Below are 24,630 nucleotides of genomic sequence, written 5' to 3' on the forward strand. Positions count from 1 at the left end.
AACTGAAACAGTGCTCACCCAGTGGAGTTTATCTTGTATCTATCCAGATAGATACACATACACACACATACACACACACACACACACACATACAATATTTAAAACAAAATATGGACATACAGGGAGGAGGGAAAATAAGACTTGGTAAGGGAATGCCAGGCCCCACCCAAAAAAAGCTTCTTGTGGCAGAAGACAACAGTAGAGGTAGACAGACAGACCTCTCTGGGGAGGTAGTTCTGAAGCTTTGGAGCCATGGCCAAGAAAGAGCTCTCTCAGGTTGCCACCTATCTAGCCTGACATGTTGGGTGCAGCCAAAGCAGGGCTTCTCAAGATAACTGGAAAGGTTAGGTGGGTTCATATGGGACAAGGTGGTCTTTATTGGGTGCTAAATCATTTATAAGGAGATACTGTTGTTAACTGAACTCAACATTATTTTGTAGCGGAGTGTAAAAACCTGGAAAACCAGTACCAGCTTGCCATGACGAAGCTGCAGACTGACCATGCCCAAGAACTGCAAGATGTGAAAGAACAAAGCCAGACCAACCATGCACAAGAGCTGCAGGATGTGAAAGAACAAAGCAAGAAACGTGAAGAAGAGTTACAGCAGGAGGTAAATGGATTTTTTTTTTCATTACTGTAGATACCATGAAAACGCTTAATTTAATGTTCTTTGCAGGGATGGAATTCTAGCAGGAGCTCCTTTGCATATTAGGCCACACACCCCGATGTAGCCAATCCTCCAAGAACTCTATTTTGTATGCTCTTGGAGGATTGGCTAAATCCAGGGTGTGTGGCCTAATATGCAAAGGAGCTCCTGTTGAATTCCACCCCTGGTTCTTTGTATTTCCAGTATGATGCTGGATTTTACATTTCCAGTATGGATGTTTTTCTGATGCATGTAGGCAGCTATCAGTCCCTCTAGAAAAAAAGGGTCATATATAATACAGTTCAGTTAGAAGCTTCTCCTTTCTTTGATGTGACATATGAACAATAACTTTTCTGAATAAGGGAAAATTTGCTCTCATAATATGTCACGTAATGGTGGGAGAAAGCCATCTGGTAGTTATAGTTCTGGTTTCCACATAAGAAGGATTTCCCAGATTTTCCATTCAGGTACCTCTAGGGCAGGGGTCCTCAAACTACGGCCCGCGGGCCAGATGCGGCCCGCTGAGGACGTTTATGCGGCCCGCCGGGTTATGGAAAAATCAGACTGGAAGTGACGTTCGACCTAAACTCGCGTTAGCAACGCACACCTCCGGCACTGGGCTGAGGCGGCAGAGACAGAGTGTGAGGTGATACCAAGGTGAGGTGAGTTCCCAGGCCGGGGTGTGTGGTGTACGGAAGGGAGAGAGATGCAGAAGACGGAGAACTGACGGCCCGTGGCCTTGTACAGTAACGGCAGTCCGGCCCTCCAACAGTCTGAGGGACAGTGAACTGGCCCCCTATTTAAAAAGTTTGAGGACCCCTGCTCTAGGGTATTTTACTACATGTAATGGTGTAAGCTATTCTGAGGAGTTCATAGTTGAAAATCAGGATATGTGTAGTAAGTAAATAAATTAAATATAATTTAACTCCAGAATGGATTTTTAAATTTCTATTGGCAGCTATTGCATATTCATTCTTTAATTATAGAAGGATCCTATAAGGAGTCATGCTTGGGACCTAAACTCAGTTCTGTTATCATTCATACAGTCTCTCACTGTGCGAGAGCATCTATGTAGCATCTGGCTCCTTGAAGTTTTCTGTAAGAAACAGTCATTGTTGTCGGCGAGATAGCTGCGCTACAAAGAAGGCAGACAAGTACTGTCTTCCCTGATGAGCCGACATCTGTCCTTTCACATCCCACTTTTTTGTGAAAGGGGACGTTTGTGGTTTTTGCTTCAAAGATCTTGCACCGGTGCCTTTGCTGTATAACCTGTATATTCCACAGATAGAGGAGTGTCATGGTATAATTGAAAAACTAAAAGCGGAGTCTCAAGAAGAAATCAAACATCTTTGGTATCAGCTGGACAGTGCACGAGCAAGTCGGCAAGAATTAAGTGGTAGGTTCCTATTTCTGACAATAGAGAATAAAGCTAATTGTAGCCAATTTTCTGTTTCCTTAGGAATTGTAGGGCAAGATGCTGTGTCATTCAGTTATTAGTTAGGCTAAGGAATAAGAGATACTGATTGAACTTATTGTCTTGAAATTTGAACCTAGGTCTCCATTTTGGAATACCAGTGTGCATTTGACACCTCTCTGAGGATGTATCTTTCCTTTAACAGTCATTCTCTCTTCCCTGGGCACTATGGTTTTGTGACAGGGGACTAGGAAAGGAAAGGAAAGGTCCCCTGTGCAAGCACCAGTCGTCTCTGACTCTGGGGTGATGTTGCTTTCACAGCGTTTTCACAGGAGACTTTTAATGGGGTGGTTTGCCATTGCCTTCCCCAGTCATCTACTCTTTCCCCCCAGCAAGCTGGGTACTCATTTTACCGACCTCGGAAGGATGGAAGGCTGAGTCAACCTCGAGCCAGCTACCTGAAAACCCAGCTTCCACCGGGGATCGAACAACACTCTGTGCCACGGGGCTCGACAGGGGACTAACAGACAGTTAAGCTGGTCTAGGAATGATACAGATTTGTTCATTCCTGGAACTTTTGGTTTTATACATTCTATTGAAACTGGTAAGAGGCTCCTAAGAAAGCCAAGAGTGTATTTTTTCTAGTAAGCTTTATCTTATTTTTCTATATAATCCTGTTTGACATAGTAAGATATATTTGAAGAAAAATGTGTCCTCTTTGCCACCACCATCCCTGCATTCCAGAGTTAAAAGAACAGCTACTTGCTCGCACATCCCATATGGAAGAAATGGAAAACTTGAAGAAAGATTTTCAAACTAAATGGGATAAAAAGAGAAGCGATCATGAAAATGAATTGGAGCAGTTAAGGCTTTATTTCGAAGAGAAATTAAAAGTTCTGGAAGGGAACTACAGAGAGGAATTAACAGTGCTGCATCAGAGGCTGCTAGAAGGAAAAGATGATTCTCTATTGGGGATTGAGAATGACCAAGATGAACATATGGATATGGGGTAATGCCACAATTTTCCAGTATATTGATCTGAAGCAACCTCTTTTCTTCCAGAATTAATTGCGAACATGCACTGGCAGCTGTCTTTGTATACAGCTCTGTTTGGCCTAACACTTTACATGTGTGATTGTGGACTATGGGTGGTTGAGTGTAGGACATAAATTGGGGCTAGGTTTGCAAATTCAGCACATAATTACATCTGTTCTTTTATTTTTTAAAAAAATCTTTCTCAAGTTGTCTTTCTCTCTGCATAGCCCATCTGTCACACTTTTAGAAGAGATGACTGAAAAAGAGAGACGGGATCTTTTTGAACAGCTCACTGTGCAACTGGAGCACCACAAGGTAAATTAAATGCCTAGTAGGACGTATAAAGGTATAGTTTAAAGTCTGTGTGATACTGTTTTGACTGTCTAGATTTTCCCTTTATTCTGTAATTTCTTGACCCCTTGTTCTTTTTTTGCCTCATTCTTTCCCTTTCACCTCAGCCAGCTGTATTCTGTTAATCCTTATTCCTATCCCAGCTTCCTTGAGGGCCAGTTCGGTGTAGTAGTTAAGAGTATGGACTCTAATCTGAGAGAACTGGATTTGATTCCCCACTCCTCCACAGGCATCTGCTGGTGTGATCTTGGGTCAGTCACAGTTCTTGAAAGAGCTCTCTCAACCCCACTTAACTCACACGTATCTGTTATAGGGAGGGAAAGGAAAGGAGATTGTAAGCCACTCTGAGTGAAAGGTGGGGGTATAAATCCAGTCTTCTCCTCCTCCAGGTTGTTTGCTGAGCTAATACATTTCTTCTTAGTTTTTGAAATATACTACATTGATGTTCCAAGATGCCTTTAAGCCAGTGGTTTCAATTTTGTTTTATTTGAGTCTCCTTTCTAAAATTCCTTCCAGGATTGTCACCAAATTTAAAGGATTTTAATTTATTACTGAGTAATAATAATGATTTATTTGCTAAGACTTCCATAAAAGAGAGTTTGTAACATGACTTTTCCTGAACAGTTGTTGCTGTGTGAATGGCTTGCGCAGGTTAATATTTCAAGTTGTTATATGTTGAACGTTTAAAATGACTACATTTCCTATGTATCCTATTTATATATCATTTCTGCATACTGGCTTTAGGAAGAACTGTCCGGTTTACAGCAGCATTTGGATAAAAAACACAAAAGCGAGCTAGAGTTATTGAGCTCTTCCCTCACACTCCAGTACCAAGAGAATCTGATGAAAATGAAGATGGATCTTTCTGATAGATACACTCATGAAATTGAAGAACTGAATAGGAAACATTGTTTAAATCTTGAACAACTTCGTGCCAAGCTTTCAGAGGAGCACCTCAGAGGTGAAAAATTGTTAACTTTCCGTGGAGAAAATGATATTTATAAGGAAGAAGCTTCCTTTGTGGTGTAAAGTTAAGACACCATGTTCACGAGGCTTTGGTTTAGATGTGTTCCACTGTCTTTTGCATTTTCCAATTTAAGAAATGCATGTAGCAGTCAAGATGGCATTCCAGCTTGAATGGTATTCTGAACATGCACACCTGTTTCTATTCCAGTGTCGCAGCCATCATGGGAGCTACAGCACTGCATTGCACATTGCAGTTTCTTCCTCCCTTTGAAATAAGGTTGGCAACAACATGAAGAGAACCTGTCCCTTTAATAGGGGCTTAATGGAATATTAACCAAGTGGCACTAGTTACCTCCGTGCCATGAAAAGCTTCACTTGTCCAATTCCATGCATTAAGCCTCCATGAAAAGGATATGACTTTTTTTCCCCTTCCAGGTTGTTGGCAAACACTATTTTGAAAACAGGTGTGTGGACTGAGTTCTTATTCTAACTTAAAATGCAAAATTGTGCCCTGGACATGTGTAACAAACTTCATTCTAGTATCTCAGTGGTAAATTAACCAAATGATGAATTTGCTACACTCAGCCAGTAATTGTATGCATATAAAAACATATGTAAACACATGTTGTGAGTGAAAGTCTACCATGCTTTCAAAAATTCTTGCAGGTTCTCGGTCTCTTGCTCAGTTCCGAAACACCAGCTTAAAATTTGAATCCTGTTTCTTCACACACACTCAGTGCAGCAAACTACCATATTATTTAAAAGAGGCAACCTACTGTTAAAATGAAATCAAAATATAGCAAACGTATAGCAGGAAATATTATGTGGATAAGTTTCAGAGGTTCGTGAAGTATTTCCCTCCCAGGATGTACAGAAATCATTTTAAGCATTGAGTATACCTGTTCAGTTTTTAAAATATTTGATTAATGGATCTTTTATGGTACCATTTTGCGTTGGGAGCAAATGAAGGATCTCTAGCAGCAATCTGGACTTGCCAGTGTTCTTGAGTTCCTGACTGCTCAGTAGAAACCGTCAGGTACAGAACAAGTTCCTCCGTTCTTGTTTGCTATTCAGCATTTTGGTACGATGGAAGGGTGGGACTTAAAACGTGTCAGTCATAGTAAATTGCACAGAGGCAGACTTCTGTTGAGATGTAGGGTTTTTGGTTTGCTATAGGGTGGCCAGACCGTCCCGGTCTCCCGGGACATTCCCGGATCTGGCCACCCAATCCCGGATCCCGGGCTGCCTATACCGGGACCATTAAAGGTCCCGGTTTAGGCAGCCCCGGAGCCGGTGGGCCGCGGGCGCGGGCGGGGAAGGCGGGGAGTGAGGAAGGGAGCGTCCCTGCGCCTGCGCAGGGACGCTCCCTCCCTCACTTCCCGCCTTCCCCGCCCGCGCGCGGGGCCCGGCGGCAGTGGTGGAGGCCTCTCCGTGGCCTCCGCTGGTCGCTGGAAGCCCTCCAGAGACTCTGGAGGGCCTCCAGCGACCAGCGGAGGCCGCGGAGAGGCCGCGGGGCACCCGGCGCTGGTCCCGGAAGGCCTTCCAGAGCCTCTGGAAGGCCTTCGGGGACCAGCGCCGGCCAGCGAAGGCTTCCCCGCGGCCTCCGCTGGTCCCTGTAGGCCCTCCAGAGTCTCTGGAGGGCCTCCAGGGACCAGCGGAGGCCGCGGGGAAGCCGCGGGGCACCCGGCGCTGGTCCCGGAAGGCCTTCCAGAGGCTCTGGAAGGCCTTCCGGGACCAGCGCCGGCCAGCGAAGGCTTCCCCGCGGCCTCCGCTGGTCCCTGTAGGCCCTCCAGAGTCTCTGGAGGGCCTCCAGGGACCAGCGGAGGCTGCGGGGAAGCCGCGGGGCACCCGGCGCTGGTCCCGGAAGGCCTTCCAGAGGCTCTGGAAGGCCTTCGGGGACCAGCGCCGGCCAGCGAAGGCTTCCCCGCGGCCTCCGCTGGTCCCTGTAGGCCCTCCAGAGTCTCTGGAGGGCCTCCAGGGACCAGCGGAGGCCGCGGGGAAGCCGCGGGGCACCCGGCGCTGGTCCCGGAAGGCCTTCCAGAGGCTCTGGAAGGCCTTCGGGGACCAGCGCCGGCCAGCGAAGGCTTCCCCGCGGCCTCCGCTGGTCCCTGTAGGCCCTCCAGAGTCTCTAGAGGGCCTCCAGGGACCAGTGGAGGCCGCGGGGAAGCCGCGGGGCACCCGGCGCTGGTCCCGGAAGGCCTTCCAGAGCCTCTGGAAGGCCTTCGGGGACCAGCGCCGGCCAGCGAAGGCTTCCCCGCGGCCTCCGCTGGTCCCTGGAGGCCCTCCAGAGTCTCTGGAGGGCCTACAGGGACCAGCGGAGGCCGCGGGGAAGCCGCGGGGCACCCGGCGCTGGTCCCGGAAGGCCTTCCAGAGGCTCTGGAAGGCCTTCGGGGACCAGCGCCGGCCAGCGAAGGCTTCCCCGCGGCCTCCGCTGGTCCCTGTAGGCCCTCCAGAGTCTCTGGAGGGCCTCCAGGGACCAGCGGAGGCCGCGGGGAAGCCGCGGGGCACCCGGCGCTGGTCCCGGAAGGACTTCCAGAGGCTCTGGAAGGCCTTCGGGGACCAGCGCCGGCCAGCGAAGGCTTCCCCGCGGCCTCCGCTGGTCCCTGGAGGCCCTCCAGAGTCTCTGGAGGGCCTCCAGGGACCAGCGGAGGCCGCGGGGAAGCCGCGGAGCAGCCGGCGCTGGTCCCTGGAGGCCAGCGCCGGCAGCTCCCTCCCTCCCTCGCCGCGAGGCCGCCGCCGGAGGACTCCCCGCCGCCGCTGGACTCCGCCGCCCTGGAATAAGGTAAGGGGGCCGAAAGCGGGGGGGGGGGCGGGGGGTTGCCTTCCTTTCTTCCCTCCCTCCTCCCTTCCTTCCTTCCTTCCTTCCTTCCTTCCTTCCTTCCTTCCCTCCCTCACTCCCTTCCCTTCCTTCCTTCCTTCCCTCCCTCCCTCCCTCCTCCCTTCCTTCCTTTCTTCCTTCCTTCCCTCACTCCCTTCCCTTCCTTCCTTCCCTCCCTCCCTTCCTTTCTTCCTTCCTCCCTTGCCTTCCTTCCTTCCCTCCCTCCTCCCTTCCTTCCTTTCTTCCTTCCTTCCTTCCCTCCCCCCTTCCTTCCTTCCTTCCTTCCCTCCCTCCCCCTTCCTTCCTTCCTTCCTTCCTTCCTTCCTTCCTTCCTTCCTTCCTTCCTTCCTTCCTTCCTTCCTTCCTTCCTTCCTTCCCTCCTTCCCTCCTTCCTTCCTTCCTTCCTTCCTTCCTTCCCTCCCTTCCTTCCTCCCTCCCCTCCCTTCCTTCCTTCCTTCCCTCCCTCCCTTCTTCCTTTCTTCCCTTCTTCCCTCCCTCCCTTTCTCCCTTCCTTCCTTCCTTCCCTCCCTCCCTCCTTATGTTCTTATGTGACACAGAGTGTTGGACTGGATGGGCCACTGGCCTGATCCAACAGGGCTTCTCTTATGTTGTTATGTGATGCAGAGTGTTGGACTAGATGGGCCACTGGCCTGATCCAACAGGGCTTCTCTTATGTTCTTATGTGACGCAGAGTGTTGGACTGGATGGGCCACTGGCCTGATCCAACAGGGCTTCTCTTATGTTGTTATGTGATGCAGAGTGTTGGACTGGATGGGCCACTGGCCTGATCCAACAGGGCTTCTCTTATGTTCTTATGTGACGCAGAGTGTTGGACTGGATGGGCCACTGGCCTGATCCAACAGGGCTTCTCTTATGTTGTTATGTGATGCAGAGTGTTGGACTGGATGGGCCACTGGCCTGATCCAACAGGGCTTCTCTTATGTTGTTATGTGACGCAGAGTGTTGGACTGGATGGGCCACTGGCCTGATCCAACAGGGCTTCTCTTATGTTGTTATGTGATGCAGAGTGTTGGACTGGATGGGCCACTGGCCTGATCCAACAGGGCTTCTCTTATGTTATTATGTGACGCAGAGTGTTGGACTGGAGGGGCCACTGGCCTGATCCAACAGGGCTTCTCTTATGTGACAATACTGACTTTGGTGGACCCAAGCACTGATTCAGTGTAAGGGAGCTTTGTGTTTGTGTCTTCTAGTGCAATTTTGTTCTCAGATCCTGTATTTACTTCATCAGTATATGGGATAAGGCACTTTCTCAACTGTGCTGCATAATGCAGCCTATTTATTTTGTCCTGTTGGCTCTGTTGGCTCTATCTGCGCCACCTTCATCACTTTCGGGGTGTGGATCCCCCAGTGGAGTGGTCTCCCGACTCCCTCCGCCGGCTGTTTCTGATAGCCCTGCGCCCCCTCTTTCATTTGATATGTGTCCCGTGCGGGTGCCACCCTCCCGCCGGGAGATGCCGCAAAATGAGCCCCCTTGAGGCTTATGGCGGCAGGGCTCGGGGGAAGCGAGCTAGACTGCTGTTCTTTTGAGGGGTTATAGAGTGTTTCGAGCCCGTCCCTGTGGCATCGGTCCCATCATTGTGGGGCCCAGGGGGCCGGCGCAGCAGCACGCTGAAGCAGCCTGTCGGTCACTTCCAGGTTCCTGTCCTGCATCTTGACCGGTGTTATTAGTGACAGGCTGCTTCGGCGTGCCGCTGCACCGGCCCCCTGGGTCCCACAACGATGGGACCGATGCCACAGGGACGGGCTCGAAACACTCTATAACCCCTCAAAAGAACAGCAGTCTAGCTCGCTTCCCCCGAGCCCTGCCGCCATAAGCCTCAAGGGGGCTCATTTTGCGGCATCTCCCGGCGGGAGGGTGGCACCCGCACGGGACACATATCAAATGAAAGAGGGGGCGCAGGGCTATCAGAAACAGTCAGCGGAGGGAGTCGGGAGACCACCCCACTGGGGGATCCACACCCCGAAAGTGATGAAGGTGGCGCAGATAGAGCCAACAGAGCCAACAGGACAAAATAAATAGGCTGCATTATGCAGCACAGTTGAGAAAGTGCCTTATCCCATATACTGATGAAGTATATACAGGATTTGAGAACAAAATTGTTTCCGGCGGTGATATTTGGGGGATTTTTGGGGACGTCACAGGAAGTGCTGTGAAGTCACTTCCTGTTTCTGGCAGGTGACGCGGGGGAAATGATGTCACAGGAAGTGATGCCACTTCCTGTTTCCGGTGGTGGCATGACATCACCGGAAGTGACGTCACCGGAAGTGACGTCACTTCCTGTTTCCGGCGGCGCGCACGCTTTGCGCGCACCCCCCCCCCCCCCCCCAGTGTCCCTGGCTGGCCTTCAGACATTATGGTCACCCTAGTTTGCTACAGGGATTCGCTATCAAATGGTTTGTTTGTTTTATATTATGCAGACAGTCCCACCAGTAGAACTCCTTTTCCTGGTTTCTGTTTTCTCTCTGCTTCCTTTGCAATCACTAAGAGAGATGCATCTGGCTGCTCTCCTCATGAGCTTATGCGGGGTGGTTGACCACTAGGGGGGCGAGAGGTATGGGGCAGGTCTACAGACAGGTCAGTTTAGGGCCTTGTTCTCTCGCCATCTCTTTCTGAAGGATTTACACATTTGAAATCAAGGAATCTTTGTTGCCTTTTCCATATCTTAAATAAGCCTTGATTTTTTTTTCTTTTGGAATTGTCAAGGTTTTGTATCCCTCCCCGCACTACCGTTTAAATGTCCTGTCATTTTTAGAATTTACTAAGGTTCGCCTACAAAGCGCTCAAGACGCTGCGCGTCAAATAGAAACGGAGGTAGCAGAACGATTTGCAGCGTTGGAAAATGAATACAAAGTTAAGTTTGGTGTTCTTGAAGCTGAGAGGAAGTCAGTTTCCACCCAACAAGAAGAAATAGAAAACCTGAGGAGAGAAAATTCTAAACTGAAGGAAACGAGTGTACAAGAAGAACTTCTTTTGAAAGACAAGCTGGAACAGGTTGGTGCAATGTGGAAATATACTGAAATAAGGAACGATAGGAAACGCTTGATGGGAGCTAAAGGTATCCTTCCATTTGGTGAAGGAGTCCTTTTGTAAGCACCTCTGGATCTTGTCCAGTTTATTTAGAAGTCTGCCTCAACTAGAAATGACAAGTTTACTTGACTGTAAGTTCCGCCAAGTTCAGAGGCCCATAAACCGCCCTGTAAGGTAAGCCAGTATTTATCATCTCTATATTGTGGATGGGGATGTTGGGTGGAGAGGACAGTGACCATAGGGGAGCAGTCTTAAGCAAATCTAACTCATAAGTAAGTCCACTTTTATTTAATATAGCTTCCATGAAAGTCTTGCAGTTTAGGTTACCTTGTGAGTTAGTGGCTGGAGTGAGCATTGAACTAGTGACTTTCTGACAGTGTTTCTTATCCTCTTTACTAAGCTGCCATCCCTGCTGAAGTTGGCCTTTATTTCTTTTGGGATAATCATATTGCTACAAGACAATTGTCTTTAGCATAGCAATAGTCTGGAACACAACTACCACACTATAGCGGAAATGGCTATATGTCTAACGGAAATTTCCATAGGTGATTTAATGTTTTTGCATAACATTCACAGATTAAATGTCAGCTCATTGAAGATCACGTGAATGAATTAAGAAGAGCTAGAGAAGAGGTACATGAAATAGAAGAAATTCACAAAGCAAAAGCTGAAGAATGGAAGCTGAAATGGGAGGACTTGAACATCAAGACTGAAGAGAAATTGCTGATGTGTAAAGAGCGTGAAGACAAGGCAGAACAGGAGAAGCAGACCTTGAGAAAGCAGTTTGAACTTCACGAAGCTGAGATGACTTACCTTCAAGAGCAGCAGGCTGCCAGAATCGCACAGTTAGAGAAATCTCTAACGGAGCAGCAGAACAACGTCCAGCAGCTGGAGGATAATTTAGCAAATGCACAGAAGACTTTGTCTCAGTATGGTGATGAACTAAACTCTGCAGAGGCTCTCATGGCCACAGAATTAGAAAAAACAAAGCATGCGTTCCAAGAGGAATGCACAGAAAAACTTGAGGATGCACAGAACAGGTTTGTAATTGCACATTAGAACCAAGGTCCGAAAGAACCATGGATGAAGCTCAGAGCACGCAGCAGGCAGGGGCCCGTCGCTATGGTGGGGCCCCCCAGGGTCCCAACTGAAGCCACAGCAGCCCTCACTGTGGGAACTGCTGCCTGCTGTCCAGGGAGGCAGGAAAGGAGTGAGTGGCAGCAGCAGCCCTCTCTTCTGAAGCTCCCAGCCCCACTGAACTCCAATCCCAGCTATAGGTCATCCTCCAATCAAATGCCACTGTTGTGCTCTCTTTCACCTGCCTTACTGGTTGGCAAGAGGTAAGCCATCGCCAAGCCAGCAAGGCAAGCACCACTGCACCCTCCAGTTCCCAGCTGCCTCAGTGCTGTCAGATTCCAGGGGGGACGGGGGAGGATCCTTATGACAGAATGTCTGCATGAGGGGGGTAGGTGGAGTCCCTCACTGAACAGATACTCTGTTGGATGTGTGGAAGCACACCCATATCTCTAAGGCAGGCCCCCAACCTTTTTTATCCCAGGGACTGGCCCCACGGCTGGTCGGCCCACCGCGGCCCCAGAGCCAGACCCCGCAGCACCTCCTCCTCCCCCTGTTTCCTTCTCCCTCCTCTGCGCCCCCCACAGCCTTGCCGCCGGCCCCCACGCAGCCTCACCGCCTCCTGTTTTTACCACTTTAAGGCCAGGAAAGGTGAAGTGCCTTCCAGATGGACCTCCCCCACCCCTTTGCTGATCAGTTGATCCAATTCGCCGGGAAAACTGCGGCAGCACGGCTGTTTCAGTGGTCACTTGCTGCTGCCGCCGTGGTTTTCCCCGCTGATTGGATCAGCTGATCAGCAGGGGGCGGGGGAGGTCGGCCTGGAAGGCGCTTCATGGCACCTTCCCTGGTCTTAAAGTGGTATAAACGGGGGATGGCAAGGCTACGCAGGGGGACGACAAGGCTGCGTGGGGGGGGGGGGGGCGGGCAACTGCGCCCATCTGGAAACAGGCCACGGACTGGTACCGGTCCAGGACCCGTGGTTGGGGACCTCTGCTCGGATTGATGATGAACACTATCACAAACCTGGATCTTGTGCTATTTTTCTTTCTTTAGCTTTGTCCTCTGCCCATCTTTAAGCCTCAAAGCTATTAGCAGTAATATTCCCTACAAAGAAATATGTGCTAGAAATGTTGGCCTACAGTGTTGCTTCCTCTTTGCTCCATTTTTTTTTTAGCCTTGAATACATAAATCTGTTCTCTGTACATATTTATAAGACTTTACAGAGCAGAATTTCTTTCCTTCGTACATGTTCAAAGCCTGCTTTGTGAACTACAGAAAGACTCCACTTGGATATTAGATCAAGAAGCAATTTTTGATGGCTCTACTGACAGTGCTGCACCTTAAACCTTTCACTGTTTAGTCCAGGTTTGGTTCCCATTTGCTTTGCTTACCATGATGGCAAGTCAGAGTTTGATCCAAAGCTTCTGAGCCCTGCAACTGGTCAGTCACTCTCTGCATATGGAGGGAGGCAGTGCCCAAACAGGCCAGGCAAGCTTCTGTCTGTCATGAACATCAGATTTGTTCCTAACATTTAAATGGAACTTTTATAGTCTCATTTTGGGCCATAGGAATGTAAACAGCATTGTGTGCAAAAATGCCCTAGAAGTAAAAGAGCCAGTTTGGTGTAGCGGTTGAGTGTGAGAGAGAGCCAGTTTGGTGCAGTGGTTAAGTGTGTGGGCTCTTACCTGGGAGAACTGGGTTTGATTCCCCACTCCTCCACTTGTACCTGCTGGGATGGCCTTGGATCAGCCTAGCTCTGGCAGAGGTTGTCCTTGAAAAGGGCAGCTGCTGTGAGAGCCCTCTCGGCCCCACCCACCTCACAGGGTGTCTGTTGTGGGGGAGGAAGATAAAGGAGATTGTAAGCTGCTCTGAGACGCAGAGTGGAGGGTGGGATATAAATCCAATATCATCTTCTAAAAATGCTTTTTTAGTCAAAGCATTACATTTCCGTGTTGAGATCTACTGTACTTGTTTTTTAAAGTTTTTTTGAAAGTGTTTAAGAGCCTCATGGCACAGAGTGGTAAGTTGCAGTATTGCAGTCCTAAGCTCTGCTCATGACCTGAGTTCGATCCCCAGCGGAAGCTGGGTTTTCAGGTAGCCGGCTTGAGGTTGACTCAGCCTTCCATCCTTCCGAGGTCGGTAAAATGAGTACCTAGCTTGCTGGGGGGAAAGTGTAGATGACTGGGGAAGGCAATGGCAAACCGCCATGTAGAAAAAAGTCTGATGTGAAAACGTTGTGAAAGCAGCATCACCCCAGAGTTGGAAACGATCGGTGCTTGCACAGGGGACTACCTTTACCTTTTTACTGATAGTGTTTTCTGTTTCCTTGAAATTCTAGGTTTATGGAAGACAAAACAGTCATGACTAAGAAGTTTGCTGAAGAACATGAAATTCTTCTTCAGCAGCTGAGAGAAAAGCATATTGCTGAGCTGGTTTCTCAAAGACAAGAGCTGGAGCATAAACATAAGGAGCAAATTTTATCCCTCACATCGGATCTGCAGGCGCAACACCAAGCTGAAATTGAGACCCTCAAATCCACATTTAAAAAGGAGCACCAGATTCATTTAGAAACAAGCGAAGCTTATCTGCAGAAAAATTATCAAGCCCAAATGACAGAGCTAGAGGATAAGCATTTATCAAATATGGATACTTTGGAGTCCATCTATCTCTCTGAAATTCAACTCCTGCGGGACGAGCACAGACAAGCAGTTGAAAGTTTACAGGTAAATTTGCAAGAACAGCAACTTAAACAGGATAAGGCAAATCAAGAGCTGTTGGCACAAAATCTAGCGAGGATGGAACAGAAACACGCGGAAGAGCTGCAGATTTGCCAAGAAAATCTGAAAATACAGCTGGCTACAGCTCACATAGAAGAACTTAAACTAATGGCTGCCGAACTGGAAGAAGCTCATAAAGTAAGTAGGAGTAATAAATGATTAGCCTTTTTGGTTTTAGTTTGGTTGCCTTTTCGTTGATAAGGAGCAGCATGCTTGACATTGACAGCGCACAAATCTAATTAGATTAGAATTTTTTTCCTGTGAAACGGATTGATAGCATCTTAACAATTATTTGCATAATTGAACAGATACAAGTGTTTGTATTTATGTGTTAAGAAGAGCAAACGTTGTAGTAATTATAGGTTATATATTAAAAAAACTTGTAACATTTAGCGGGTTAGTTCTGGAATTGTCATTCTACAATGATGGAATGAGGTTTTAGTTTCAAAGCTGTGTAGAATCAGTACACGAAAAGTAACATGTAAGGGCATAGGGTGCAATCACACCAGCAGTTTGGCCCAACATATTCACCCCTTCCCTCTGGATCATATGGGCGTGCTCAAATGTGCATATCTGGCTCCCATGCCCCACTTGTCCCTACCTTGTGCAAAAACAACTCCCACATGGATTAAATAGCCACTGGGAAATTCCAGTGCCTACCTCGGCGAAGTACTGCCTGAGCTCCCTGCTCACAACCTGAGTTCGATCCCAGCAGAAACTGGGTTCAGGTAGCCAGTTCCAGGTTGACTCGGCCTTCCATCCTTCCGAGGTCGGTAAAAGGAGTACCCAGCTTGCTGGGGGGAAAGCAGAGATGACTGGGGAAGGCAATGGCAAACCACCCCATAAAAAGTCTGCCGTGAAAACGTTGTGAAAGCAACGTCACTCCGGAGTCAAAGATGACTGTTGCTTGCACAGGGGACTACCTTTACCTTTTTAATCTAATATGAGAAATATTGAAGCGTGGCATTTCAATGCAGAATCTTGCTGTTCAGTTACGAACTTTTTATTGAGGCCAATCTTATAATCTCAGGCAATGCAGACCAACAGCCCCCCACCCTCTCCCCAGCAGAGATGACTGGGGAAGGCAATGGCAAACCACCCCATAAAAAGGCTGCCGTGAAAACGTTGTGAAAGCAACGTCACCCCAGAGTCGGAAACGACTGCTGCTTGCACAGGGGACTACCATTACCTTTTTACCCCAGCAAAGTACTTTCATGGTGGATTTCCAGGCGTCTGATTGCCCAGGCCACCATGGAAAATGCCGCCCTGAGCCTGCTTCGGCGGGGAGGGCGGGATACAAATGGAATAAACTAAACTATAGTATTATTCCACTCTGTTTCTGATGCATCCTTTCCCCCACCAGCTGCACTCCCAACATGCATTTCAGTGCCCCCCTAGAACACAACCAGGAGCACATGTGCATTTGTCTGCTTCTGTGCATGCACATTGGGAATTAGGGAAAAAACCCAACCCAGCCACAGGTCTGTGATTGTGGCATGTTAGCAATGTGAATGACTAACCACGGGCCTGCAGTACTATTATGCTGGCTTAGAGGGTGCCAGAAACCGCACCCTCTAAGCCAGTTTGGTGTAGTGGTTAAGTGTGTGGACTCTTATCTGGGAGAACCGGGTTTGATTCCCCACTCCTCCACTTGCACCTGCTAGCATGGCCTTGGGTCAGCCATAGCTCTGGCAGAGGTTGTCCTTGAAAGGGCAGCTGCTGTGAGAGCCCTCTCCAGCCCCACCCACCTCACAGGGTGTCTGTTGTGGGGGAGGAAGGTAAAGGAGATTGTGAGCCGCTCTGAGACTCTTCGGAGTGGAGGGCGGGATATAAATCCAATATCTTCTTCTTCTTCTTCTTCTTCTTCTTCTTCTTCTTCTTCTTCTTCTTCTTCTTCTTCTTCTTCTTCTTCTTCTTCTTCTTCTTCTTCTTCTTCTTCTTCTTCTTCTTCTTCTTCTTCTTCTTCTTCTTCTTCTTCTTCTTCTTCTTCTTCTTCTTCTTCTTCTCTCTATGGGGCGATGACAGCCTGCCTGTCTAACCGTGCCTAGAATCCAGTTCCTATGTAGTTTTGTGTTGGGATGAGGAAAGGCTATTTCTTATAGAAAATCCCCCTGCCCCGTTCATTTCATTCAGTGGATAAATCTCCTTGTCTCGCTTTCCTGGTATATTTTACCAAAAACATTCCTTGTTCTATAGGCCACTGGAGTTGGGTGTGTGTTGGTTCCTCTGTTATCTGGCTGTAGTATTCTTTAATCTAGACATTGCTCTAAATGTATCTATTTGGCCTTGCTCTTAAAGGAATATCTGATTGCTGGAGTATATGTTAAGATCAAACAGGTAGCTGTTTTGTAATTCTAAGATATGCAGTCTCTAAACAGAACATCAAAGCTGAGTTGTGATGGCTTCATTTTCCATTTAAAAATGCTTAAGTTGATATGGCTGTGTGGGATTTTGGTATAGCAAATACCTACCTGTTTGGAAATATGAGCTGCCTATAATTTGGGGCTTTTGTTTTACCTTTGAAACTCTACAGGAGGATTTAAGGGCAGAGTTAGAAAAACAGAGATGTTTATTAGAGCATGATTATCATAAATCCTTGGATTTGTTACGGGGAGAAATCCTTGGTATGGAGGAGCAGCATAAGAAAGCAATGCAGGAGCTTCAGGAGCTTCATATTGCAGAAATTCAGAAGGAAAAGGAACATTGGCAGCTGCTTCAGAGAGAGAGAGAGCAGCAGAACTCAGACAAGCAGCAGGTGAGAATTCTACAAATTTGACTGGAATTCTGAGTAAAACTCTAGTTAACTTTGAGTTTGGTTCTTTGTGGATGTTCCGCATTTGTAACTGAAGAACAACCTTGTCCCATGGTTGCTGCATGTGAGGGTATCAGGTTTTCTCTCTGGGACATAAAGGGGTGCAGGAGGTCACATTCGTTTTGAATTAGCAGTGTCTCACTTTTAGAAGAACATCAAGCAGTTTCTGTCTCTCATTCTCATCTAAAGATATATTACGTTTTACTGCTAGTGCTTGGACTAACAGTCCAGGCAACATGTGAGAGACTGAGTTTTTGTGGATTGCGTGTATCCACATAACTTCTAGCTCCCTCAAAAGGCCTTGGGAGCGAACAGTATTCAATAGCCAGTCCAAAAGGAACAAAACAAAATATTTTGTGCTGTCATAGGGAAGTGAAGGCTGAACAGAAAGGGTTGGCAGTGTGTTGCCTGTAGTCTGTAGGCAGATTTAGCAATCTGAAAAGCAGTGGTGGAATTTAAGTAGGAGGCTAGTTGGAGCTGAATTAAATTTGACGGGGTGTCAATTTGATCCAAGCTTGCAAATCAGCCATATAAATTTGGGGAGATCAAGTATGTGCCCTACTATTTTACACACAGGCATTCTGCAGTCTGGCTCCTTATGGTAAGTAAAAACAAGTTTGGGCAGCGATTCTGAGTAATCATTAAACATTTTATTAGAAGTTTTTAATTGCAAAGCAGCATAAAAATTATTAGGCTACAAATCCAGCTATATAAAAGCACATGGTTACAAAAACACATGAGATTTAGTAGAAAGAAGAGAATAAGGAGAAAGAAACAGAAGGAATTTCTAGTACATTGTTAAGGAGATAGTTTGTTGGTTGAGAAGGAGAGATAAACAATTTAAAATGTTACACTTCAGCTTTCTTCAAAAAATAACTTGGGTATGTTACAGAAGAAATGCATCTGGTTACTTCATAATGAGGCTCTCATGCCTAAGGGGCAACCAGAGAAATGACCTGAAAACTAGAGGGATGCGAAGAGAATAGATAGATAGGAAATAATGTGGGGATACAGGGATCTGCCTGCAGTGGCTGACTTCCTTTCTCCAAGATCGGGGACAAAGGGTGGTGATAGGGGAGGAAGCATCCCAGAGGCACCCCCTTAGTTGCGGGGTGCCGCAGGGAGCGGTCCTATCCCCGATGTTATTTAATATCTATATGCGCCCCCTTGCCCAGATAGTCAGGAGGTATGGACTGGGTTGCCATCAATATGCGGATGACACCCAGCTCTACCTAATGATGGGTGGCCAGTCTGACTGTACCCCGGAAAATCTAGACCTGGCATTACAAGCCGTGGCCTTCTGGCTCAAACTGAGTCGGCTGAAATTGAATCCGACGAAGACGGAGGTTCTCTACCTGGGTCGAGGCGGTCCGGGGAGAGAGATCCAGCTGCCGGCCCTTGACGGGGTGCCACTAATACCGGTCCCCAAGGTCAAGAGCTTAGGCGTGCTCCTCGAGTCCTCCCTTACAATGGAGGCTCAGGTGGCAGCCACTGTTAGATCTGCCTTTTTCCATCTTCGGCAAGCACGGCAGCTGGCCCCTTACCTGGACCGCAGCGACCTAGCGACGGTAATCCATGCTACGGTCACCTCAAGAATAGATCACTGTAATGCTCTCTACATGGGGCTACCCCTGACGCTAACCCGGAGACTACAACTAGTGCAGAACGCTGCGGCACGGCTGTTAATGGGGCTACCACGATGGGAGCACATTCGGCCAGTGCTGAGAGAGCTGCACTGGTTGCCTGTTGTGTTCCGAGTTCGCTTCAAGGTGTTGGTATTAACCTTTAAAGCCCTTTATGGTCAGGGACCTGCCTATCTACGGGACCGCCTTTCCCCATATATCCCCCAGAGAGCACTGCGATCAGGGACAAAAAATCTGCTGTCCGCCCCTGGCCCAAAAGAAGCCAGGCTATCCGCAACAAGATCTAGGGCCTTCTCGGTGGCAGCACCAGAACTCTGGAACACCCTCCCAGAAGCTATAAGGGCCCTGCGGGATTTGTCGGCGTTCCGCAGGGCCTGTAAGACCGAACTGTTTAGGCAGGCTTTTCTGGTTGACTGAAAATGGGCTGCCACCGGACATCCTACAGAAGCTGGTGGTCATAGTCAGAACCTAATACCGCCAGACTAGACTGAGATAGCGTAATAGTTTTTAACCTATAAATGTATTATGGTTTTATATGTTTTTATGGAATTGATTGTTTTTATGATATTGTAAGCCGCCCTGAGTCCGCTTGCGGAGAGGGCGGGATATAAATATAAAGTAATAAATAAATAATAAATAATAATAAATAATAAACTTGAGCAAGAAAAATCTCTTGTTCTTCTCTGTGTTGGCTGAGACTATTGCTTCAGAAATGTGATCTCCCCCATCTCTTTTCCTTAGCCTTAGAGAAGACAGCCTCAGCCTTCAGCTCACAGCCCAGTGTATGCCCAAACTCTTACAAGCAAGAGTCTGGTAGCTTACCTCCCCACGTGTGATGCATTGCTCCCCTTTTCATGGTTCTCTTGATTAATGAGACATTCTCTGTTGTGTCACACAACAGAGTATCTGTTATGGAGGGTTCATTTGTCTCAGTCATGGGCCAACTGGCCTTGCTGTCCTTCATGTCCAGGTATTCCTCTGGAATGTTTAGTAGTAAGGCCTTAGAGCATGTTCATCTCTTTCCCCTGAGAGACCTGTGCAGTGCCTGTGTCGAGAGGCCTCTGCTCCAGTTGTGTTGAGGTAAGGCCTGTTATGCTCCCTGCAGTCAGCTATTGTGACATTGGCATGGTTTTTTGCCCATTGATGCCTCATCCTGTTTCGAGGGATCACTTATGGTGAAATTGCCAAGCCCAGGAACAGCCTTGGAGCTACTGCTCTGGACTCTACCCCCATCATATTTCAGTTTTTCTGCTAATTTCCACTCTAATAGGGTTCTGTTTATTCAATTTTACCTGGGATTTGTTATCAGGCAACAAATACAGTTAAGAGTAAGGCTGCAACATTTTGAAGAGCGCGTTGAAAGAATATTTGCTGAGGACAATGCTATGTGCTTCTTGAGCAAAAGTGATACTTGAGCACACGTGATTTTTTATCTCCCACAGCTGGAGGCAAAAATTAAATCTTTAAACAAAGAGATGGAAGAGGCCCATGCTGAACTGAAAAGCTTACGGCAACGGGACAGAGAGAAGCAAGAAGGAGAAGCATTAATAGCTCTGTTGAGATCTGATTTTGAGCTTTCTAAAAATGAACGGTCAGTATATTTTAGGACAATTCAGCTATACTTTTTACATTTAATTGTTGTATTAGTTCAGCAAACCGAGGTTAAAGTCTGAGAGTGTATCAGTATTGGAAATATCATTCAGACAGGTTGTTTTTTTAAGGTGGTACAAGACACTCTCTTGTGTTTGCTACAGAATGATGTGGACAATGTATGTGAAATTTATTGCCACAAGTGACTTGCTCCAAAGAATTGTCTTCTTTTCTCTCACTTTTCTGCCTTCCCATCCTGCCCTTTATTCTTGTTGCAACACCATTGATATTAAGGTGGGCTTTGGGTAACGAGTATAGTGCCCCAGTTGTGGATAAGAATTTGGAGCCAAATCCCATTTCCTTTAAGACCAACAGTAGATAGTTGCTGCCCTTAATTCTTGACACATTTGCTCCTCTTATCCCCAGCTCTGGCTTACTTCAATACTGCTACACCTTTCAGGTCCAAAAATGGCTCTATAAATCCTCAGTATCACTTTTCTACTTTCAATGTCCTAGTAGGGCTGGCGAGTCTTTTCCTGGTCTTTTCCAGTGAGTCTCAATGTGACCAAAATTCCAAATGTGTGTTCAGGTACCATAAGGTCAGGGGCCCCTGTTGTAGACTGTATACTCCTTTGGTATAGGAACTGTGTTATATCCATCTGTGTGCATGCATAAAAATACTGGGTAAATGAGGAGCAGTCCACAGACTTGAGAAGCAAGCTTTCTTTTATCATTATAGCCTTTATTTTTTTGTAGCCGCAAGAGCCATGGGATAGCTATGCATGTAATTCTGTTTTTTTAGGAAAAAATTGCAAGACTGTAATCAGCAGGCTTTGAGATTACTTTTGATAATGGTGAAAGCCACAAAAGAGATAGAAGGCCTTATCAGCAAGAAGACTGGCCTTTGTCTTGATGACAGCCTGGCATCTGGAGATTCGGGAGAGAGTTACAGCACAATTGGAGAAATGGCACTTTCTCAAAAAATGATGGAGCAAGGGGACATGAAGAAAAGCGAGAGGGTTCACCAAGGTAATTATGTGCAGTGAGAAACAGTTTCCGATGTATCCCCACAGTGTTCTTATTGCATCCCAAAGCTGCCTGCAGTCCAGGTGGAAGGTGCTATAGATCCGGTGCTAAACAATTCCCAAGGATTTAAGAGGGAGAGTGAACAGCACACTTCATTCCCCACTGTTGAAAGGGCTTAACTTGTTCTATGATCTAAATTCACGGTCAATATCCGTTTTTCTCTTCCATTAATACATTAGAATCTATTCTAGATCGTGGCCAGACGCTTCTTCGTGCCTGGCTTCTGCTTGGAATAAGACTGGAGGCGAGGGGCTTGTGCCTTCCTTCCCCTGTTATTACTTTACTGCTGATCTGAAAGTCATCATGACACCCTGTGACTCCTCCTTATGATCCCTGTAGGCAGGAAATGTTGGTCTTTCCATCCCCAAGCATGGGAAGTTCACTTCTTATAGCAGTTCTAGAATTTCTTGAGGAAGGGCTTTGCCAGAATGGGAATGGGGAAAGGAATGTATCATTCCTGTTCTCCCCAAGTTTCTCATATGCTTCTTATGAAATTATTTGATGTGTTTTTCAACTTTTTCCATAAGTACTTTATTGTTTTGAAGCAAAATTCTATTATGTAGGGGGTATATTCAGTTCATAGATAACTTGGTTCTGAGTTTATATTATTGTTCACATAATATAACTGGGTTTTTTTGGGGGGAAGTGTTTAAGAGATTAATCAATTACAATGTTATTACAATTAATGTTTTTTTAGGGCAAGTTCTTGATGAAACTCTACCTGAACACAGCTTTGACTCTTTGGTGCCTGATGAAAGGTCTGAACTGAGTCAGCATTTATGCGAAAGTATTTTTGAAAACCCAGATCTGGTATTTGAAAATGAAGAGAGAATCCATAAAATCTGTCATTCTGTGCATATTGCTGTGGAAAAGGTCATAGAGCTGCTTGCAGAATCAACTAAACAAGTAATGACATAATTGCATTTAGTTAATTTAATGTATAGCAACCTAATTATATATTGTAACCACACCTATAGATAGTTTGTGTGCAACAGGAGCTTATGCTGGCCCCTACTAGGACCTTCTTCTCTAATATATTCAATGGAATGGAAGTGTTGGGGATCAGTTGTTTGATATTTTCCATGAAGGAAAACAATATTAAGTATTGCTAGTACTATTTCATGTATACATGATTTTATAGAGGTTTTTTTTTTAAAGACATATATTTGTAAGTATTCTGCATATTTGTAATCCAGAATAGTTAATGAGGAAGAAAACAAAGGGTAGGGAAGGGAGACTCAGAGAAAGGTGGGATGCCTTCTGAATAAAGCGGTTACATGTACAGAAACTCAGTTACTTGTGGGATGAACATTAAGGGCTGAAGCCCTGGTGAAGGAAGTTGCCATACAGAAGCAGAATTATAAAGGAATGTTCTTACTTTTGCAGATCTTAAAATTGCCTTAGAGCAGTAGGACTCGCTCTGTGGATCACAGAGAGCCACATCCACAATTCTGTCGAGCAAAATAGGCACCCAGATCGCTGTATGTCCCGCATGGTGAAAAGTACTGTCAAGTTGTGGCTAATGTATGAAGATCCCATAGGGTTTTCAAGGCTAGAGAAGTTCAGAGGTGGTTTGCCATTGACTGTCTCTGCATAATAATAATAATAATAATAATAATAATAATAATAATAATAATAATAATAATAATAATAATAATAATAATAATAAGTTTTTATTTATACCCTGCCCTCTGGACTTCCTTGGTGGTCTCCCATCCAAATATGAGGCAGGGCCTGACCCTCCTTAGCTTCCGAGATCTGACAAGATCAGGCTAGCCTGAGTCATCCAAATTAGAGCTTATGTCCTGTGCACTACCACAAACACACACTGACAATCATGTATAACAACTTTAATTCCTAGAGTACTTCTGAGCACAGTGCCATCGAAGCTTAGCCAGCCCTTGTGTGAGGGGAGATGGGTTTGCACATCAGAGTTGTGAGACAAAATGTTGTGGAACTTTTGAGTTCTCCAGAAACCTAAATGTTTCTCCATTAAAAAGTCCTTTTCAAATTCAGTTCTGCCGGAGAAGAGATATTCAGAAACTCTGTGTGCTGAATTTTTTTACTTACGTGGAATTTTGTTTGATAGGGTAGCATTCAGCATGATATACCTGATTGCAGTACCTCATTGAACTGCATATCTTGACCTAGCTTCATACACAAGAACCCCTGTGTCTCCACAACCTTGATATGATCACCATGGACAAGTTGTGTTGTGTTTTGAAAGTAAAGTTGCTGGTTTTACTTTGGACCAGAAGTAATAAAGAAATAACCTTACTTTCTAAAGAAATTGCCCAATTTGCTGGAACCAAGGAGTGCATGCTGTATAGAGGAATAGTGCTCAGAAGAGCCATTAATGGCAAATCCAAGAGCCACATGGGGTCCCAAGGCTTTGAGTATCACTGACAGAGTTAATCCTTTCACTGTGTATCCAACCATTTCTATGCCTGCTATTATTCTTTATGCTGCAAACAAAATGGCATTTCACTAAGCCTCATGTGGAGATGAATGGCAGAAATGAGGTCATGGAGCTCCAATAGAGGGGAAATAGAGAAGCAAACCAAAATGGAGGTGTGGTGTCAAAAGTCTATTAGAAATAAAAAGTAAAAAGGACTTCTGGCTATGACCACTAGATGTCACTCATGTATCTTAAAAACATTTGATAGCAATTTATTCTGTACAAAAGTCCAGTCTGTCTTGTTTGGTTTGTGGTCAGAACCAAAACAGTATTATAGCAGCACAATAAGATACAGTCCCAACTTTCAATAGTCTCACTCCATGACTGAATGAATTGGTTCCTATATTGAATACATTGCTGAGATCGGGTCCCATCACCAGCCTATTGGGTTTGAAAAAGAGACACTCAAAATGTGATATTTCTCATCCGGAGAATGCATCATTTTCAAGATTCAACATAGTCCACTCTTATTCAGAAGTGCATGTTAAGTTGGACATTAGAAATTATTGGAGTGAGGCTATTGAAAGTTGGGACTATATCCTATTGTACTGTTATAATACTATTTTGGTTCTGACCACAAACCAAACAAGACAGAGATAGGACTTTTGTACAGAATAAATTGCTATCTAATGTTTTTAAGATACATGAGTGACATCGAGTGGTCATAATTAGCGGTCCTTTTCACTTTTCATTTCTGTGCCTGCACGTTGGCTCCCTCCCCCTCTTTTTTTCTTGTCAGAAGTCTATTAGAAGCAATGCTGATTCAGAAGTAGGCATGCAACTGGTTCTGGTTGAGGTTACAGCCTCATGAAGTACCATATAGTTTCCCTCCCTAAATGTCTATATTCGGTTCCAGTAGTATATGAGATTACAATTCACGTGGATAAAACCAATGAACAAAAAAATTC

General features: G+C 46.2%; 1 protein-coding gene across 1 annotated transcript in view; it reads left to right on the forward strand.

Moving 5' to 3' along the window:
• PCNT (pericentrin) overlaps positions 1–24,630 on the forward strand; it is a 99,171-nt gene that overhangs the window by 16,712 nt on the left and 57,829 nt on the right. Inside the window, exons 8-19 of the mRNA XM_060231539.1 lie at positions 441–610; positions 1,931–2,042; positions 2,805–3,069; positions 3,323–3,410; positions 4,191–4,407; positions 10,008–10,246; positions 10,859–11,322; positions 13,695–14,271; positions 16,667–16,888; positions 20,031–20,179; positions 20,981–21,207; positions 21,962–22,170. Coding sequence (XP_060087522.1) covers positions 441–610; positions 1,931–2,042; positions 2,805–3,069; positions 3,323–3,410; positions 4,191–4,407; positions 10,008–10,246; positions 10,859–11,322; positions 13,695–14,271; positions 16,667–16,888; positions 20,031–20,179; positions 20,981–21,207; positions 21,962–22,170 — 2,939 coding nt within the window. The remainder of the gene's footprint in view (positions 1–440; positions 611–1,930; positions 2,043–2,804; positions 3,070–3,322; positions 3,411–4,190; positions 4,408–10,007; positions 10,247–10,858; positions 11,323–13,694; positions 14,272–16,666; positions 16,889–20,030; positions 20,180–20,980; positions 21,208–21,961; positions 22,171–24,630) is intronic.

The sequence above is a fragment of the Heteronotia binoei genome, chromosome 1, assembly GCF_032191835.1.
Source record: "Heteronotia binoei isolate CCM8104 ecotype False Entrance Well chromosome 1, APGP_CSIRO_Hbin_v1, whole genome shotgun sequence".
Taxonomy (NCBI): domain Eukaryota; kingdom Metazoa; phylum Chordata; class Lepidosauria; order Squamata; family Gekkonidae; genus Heteronotia; species Heteronotia binoei.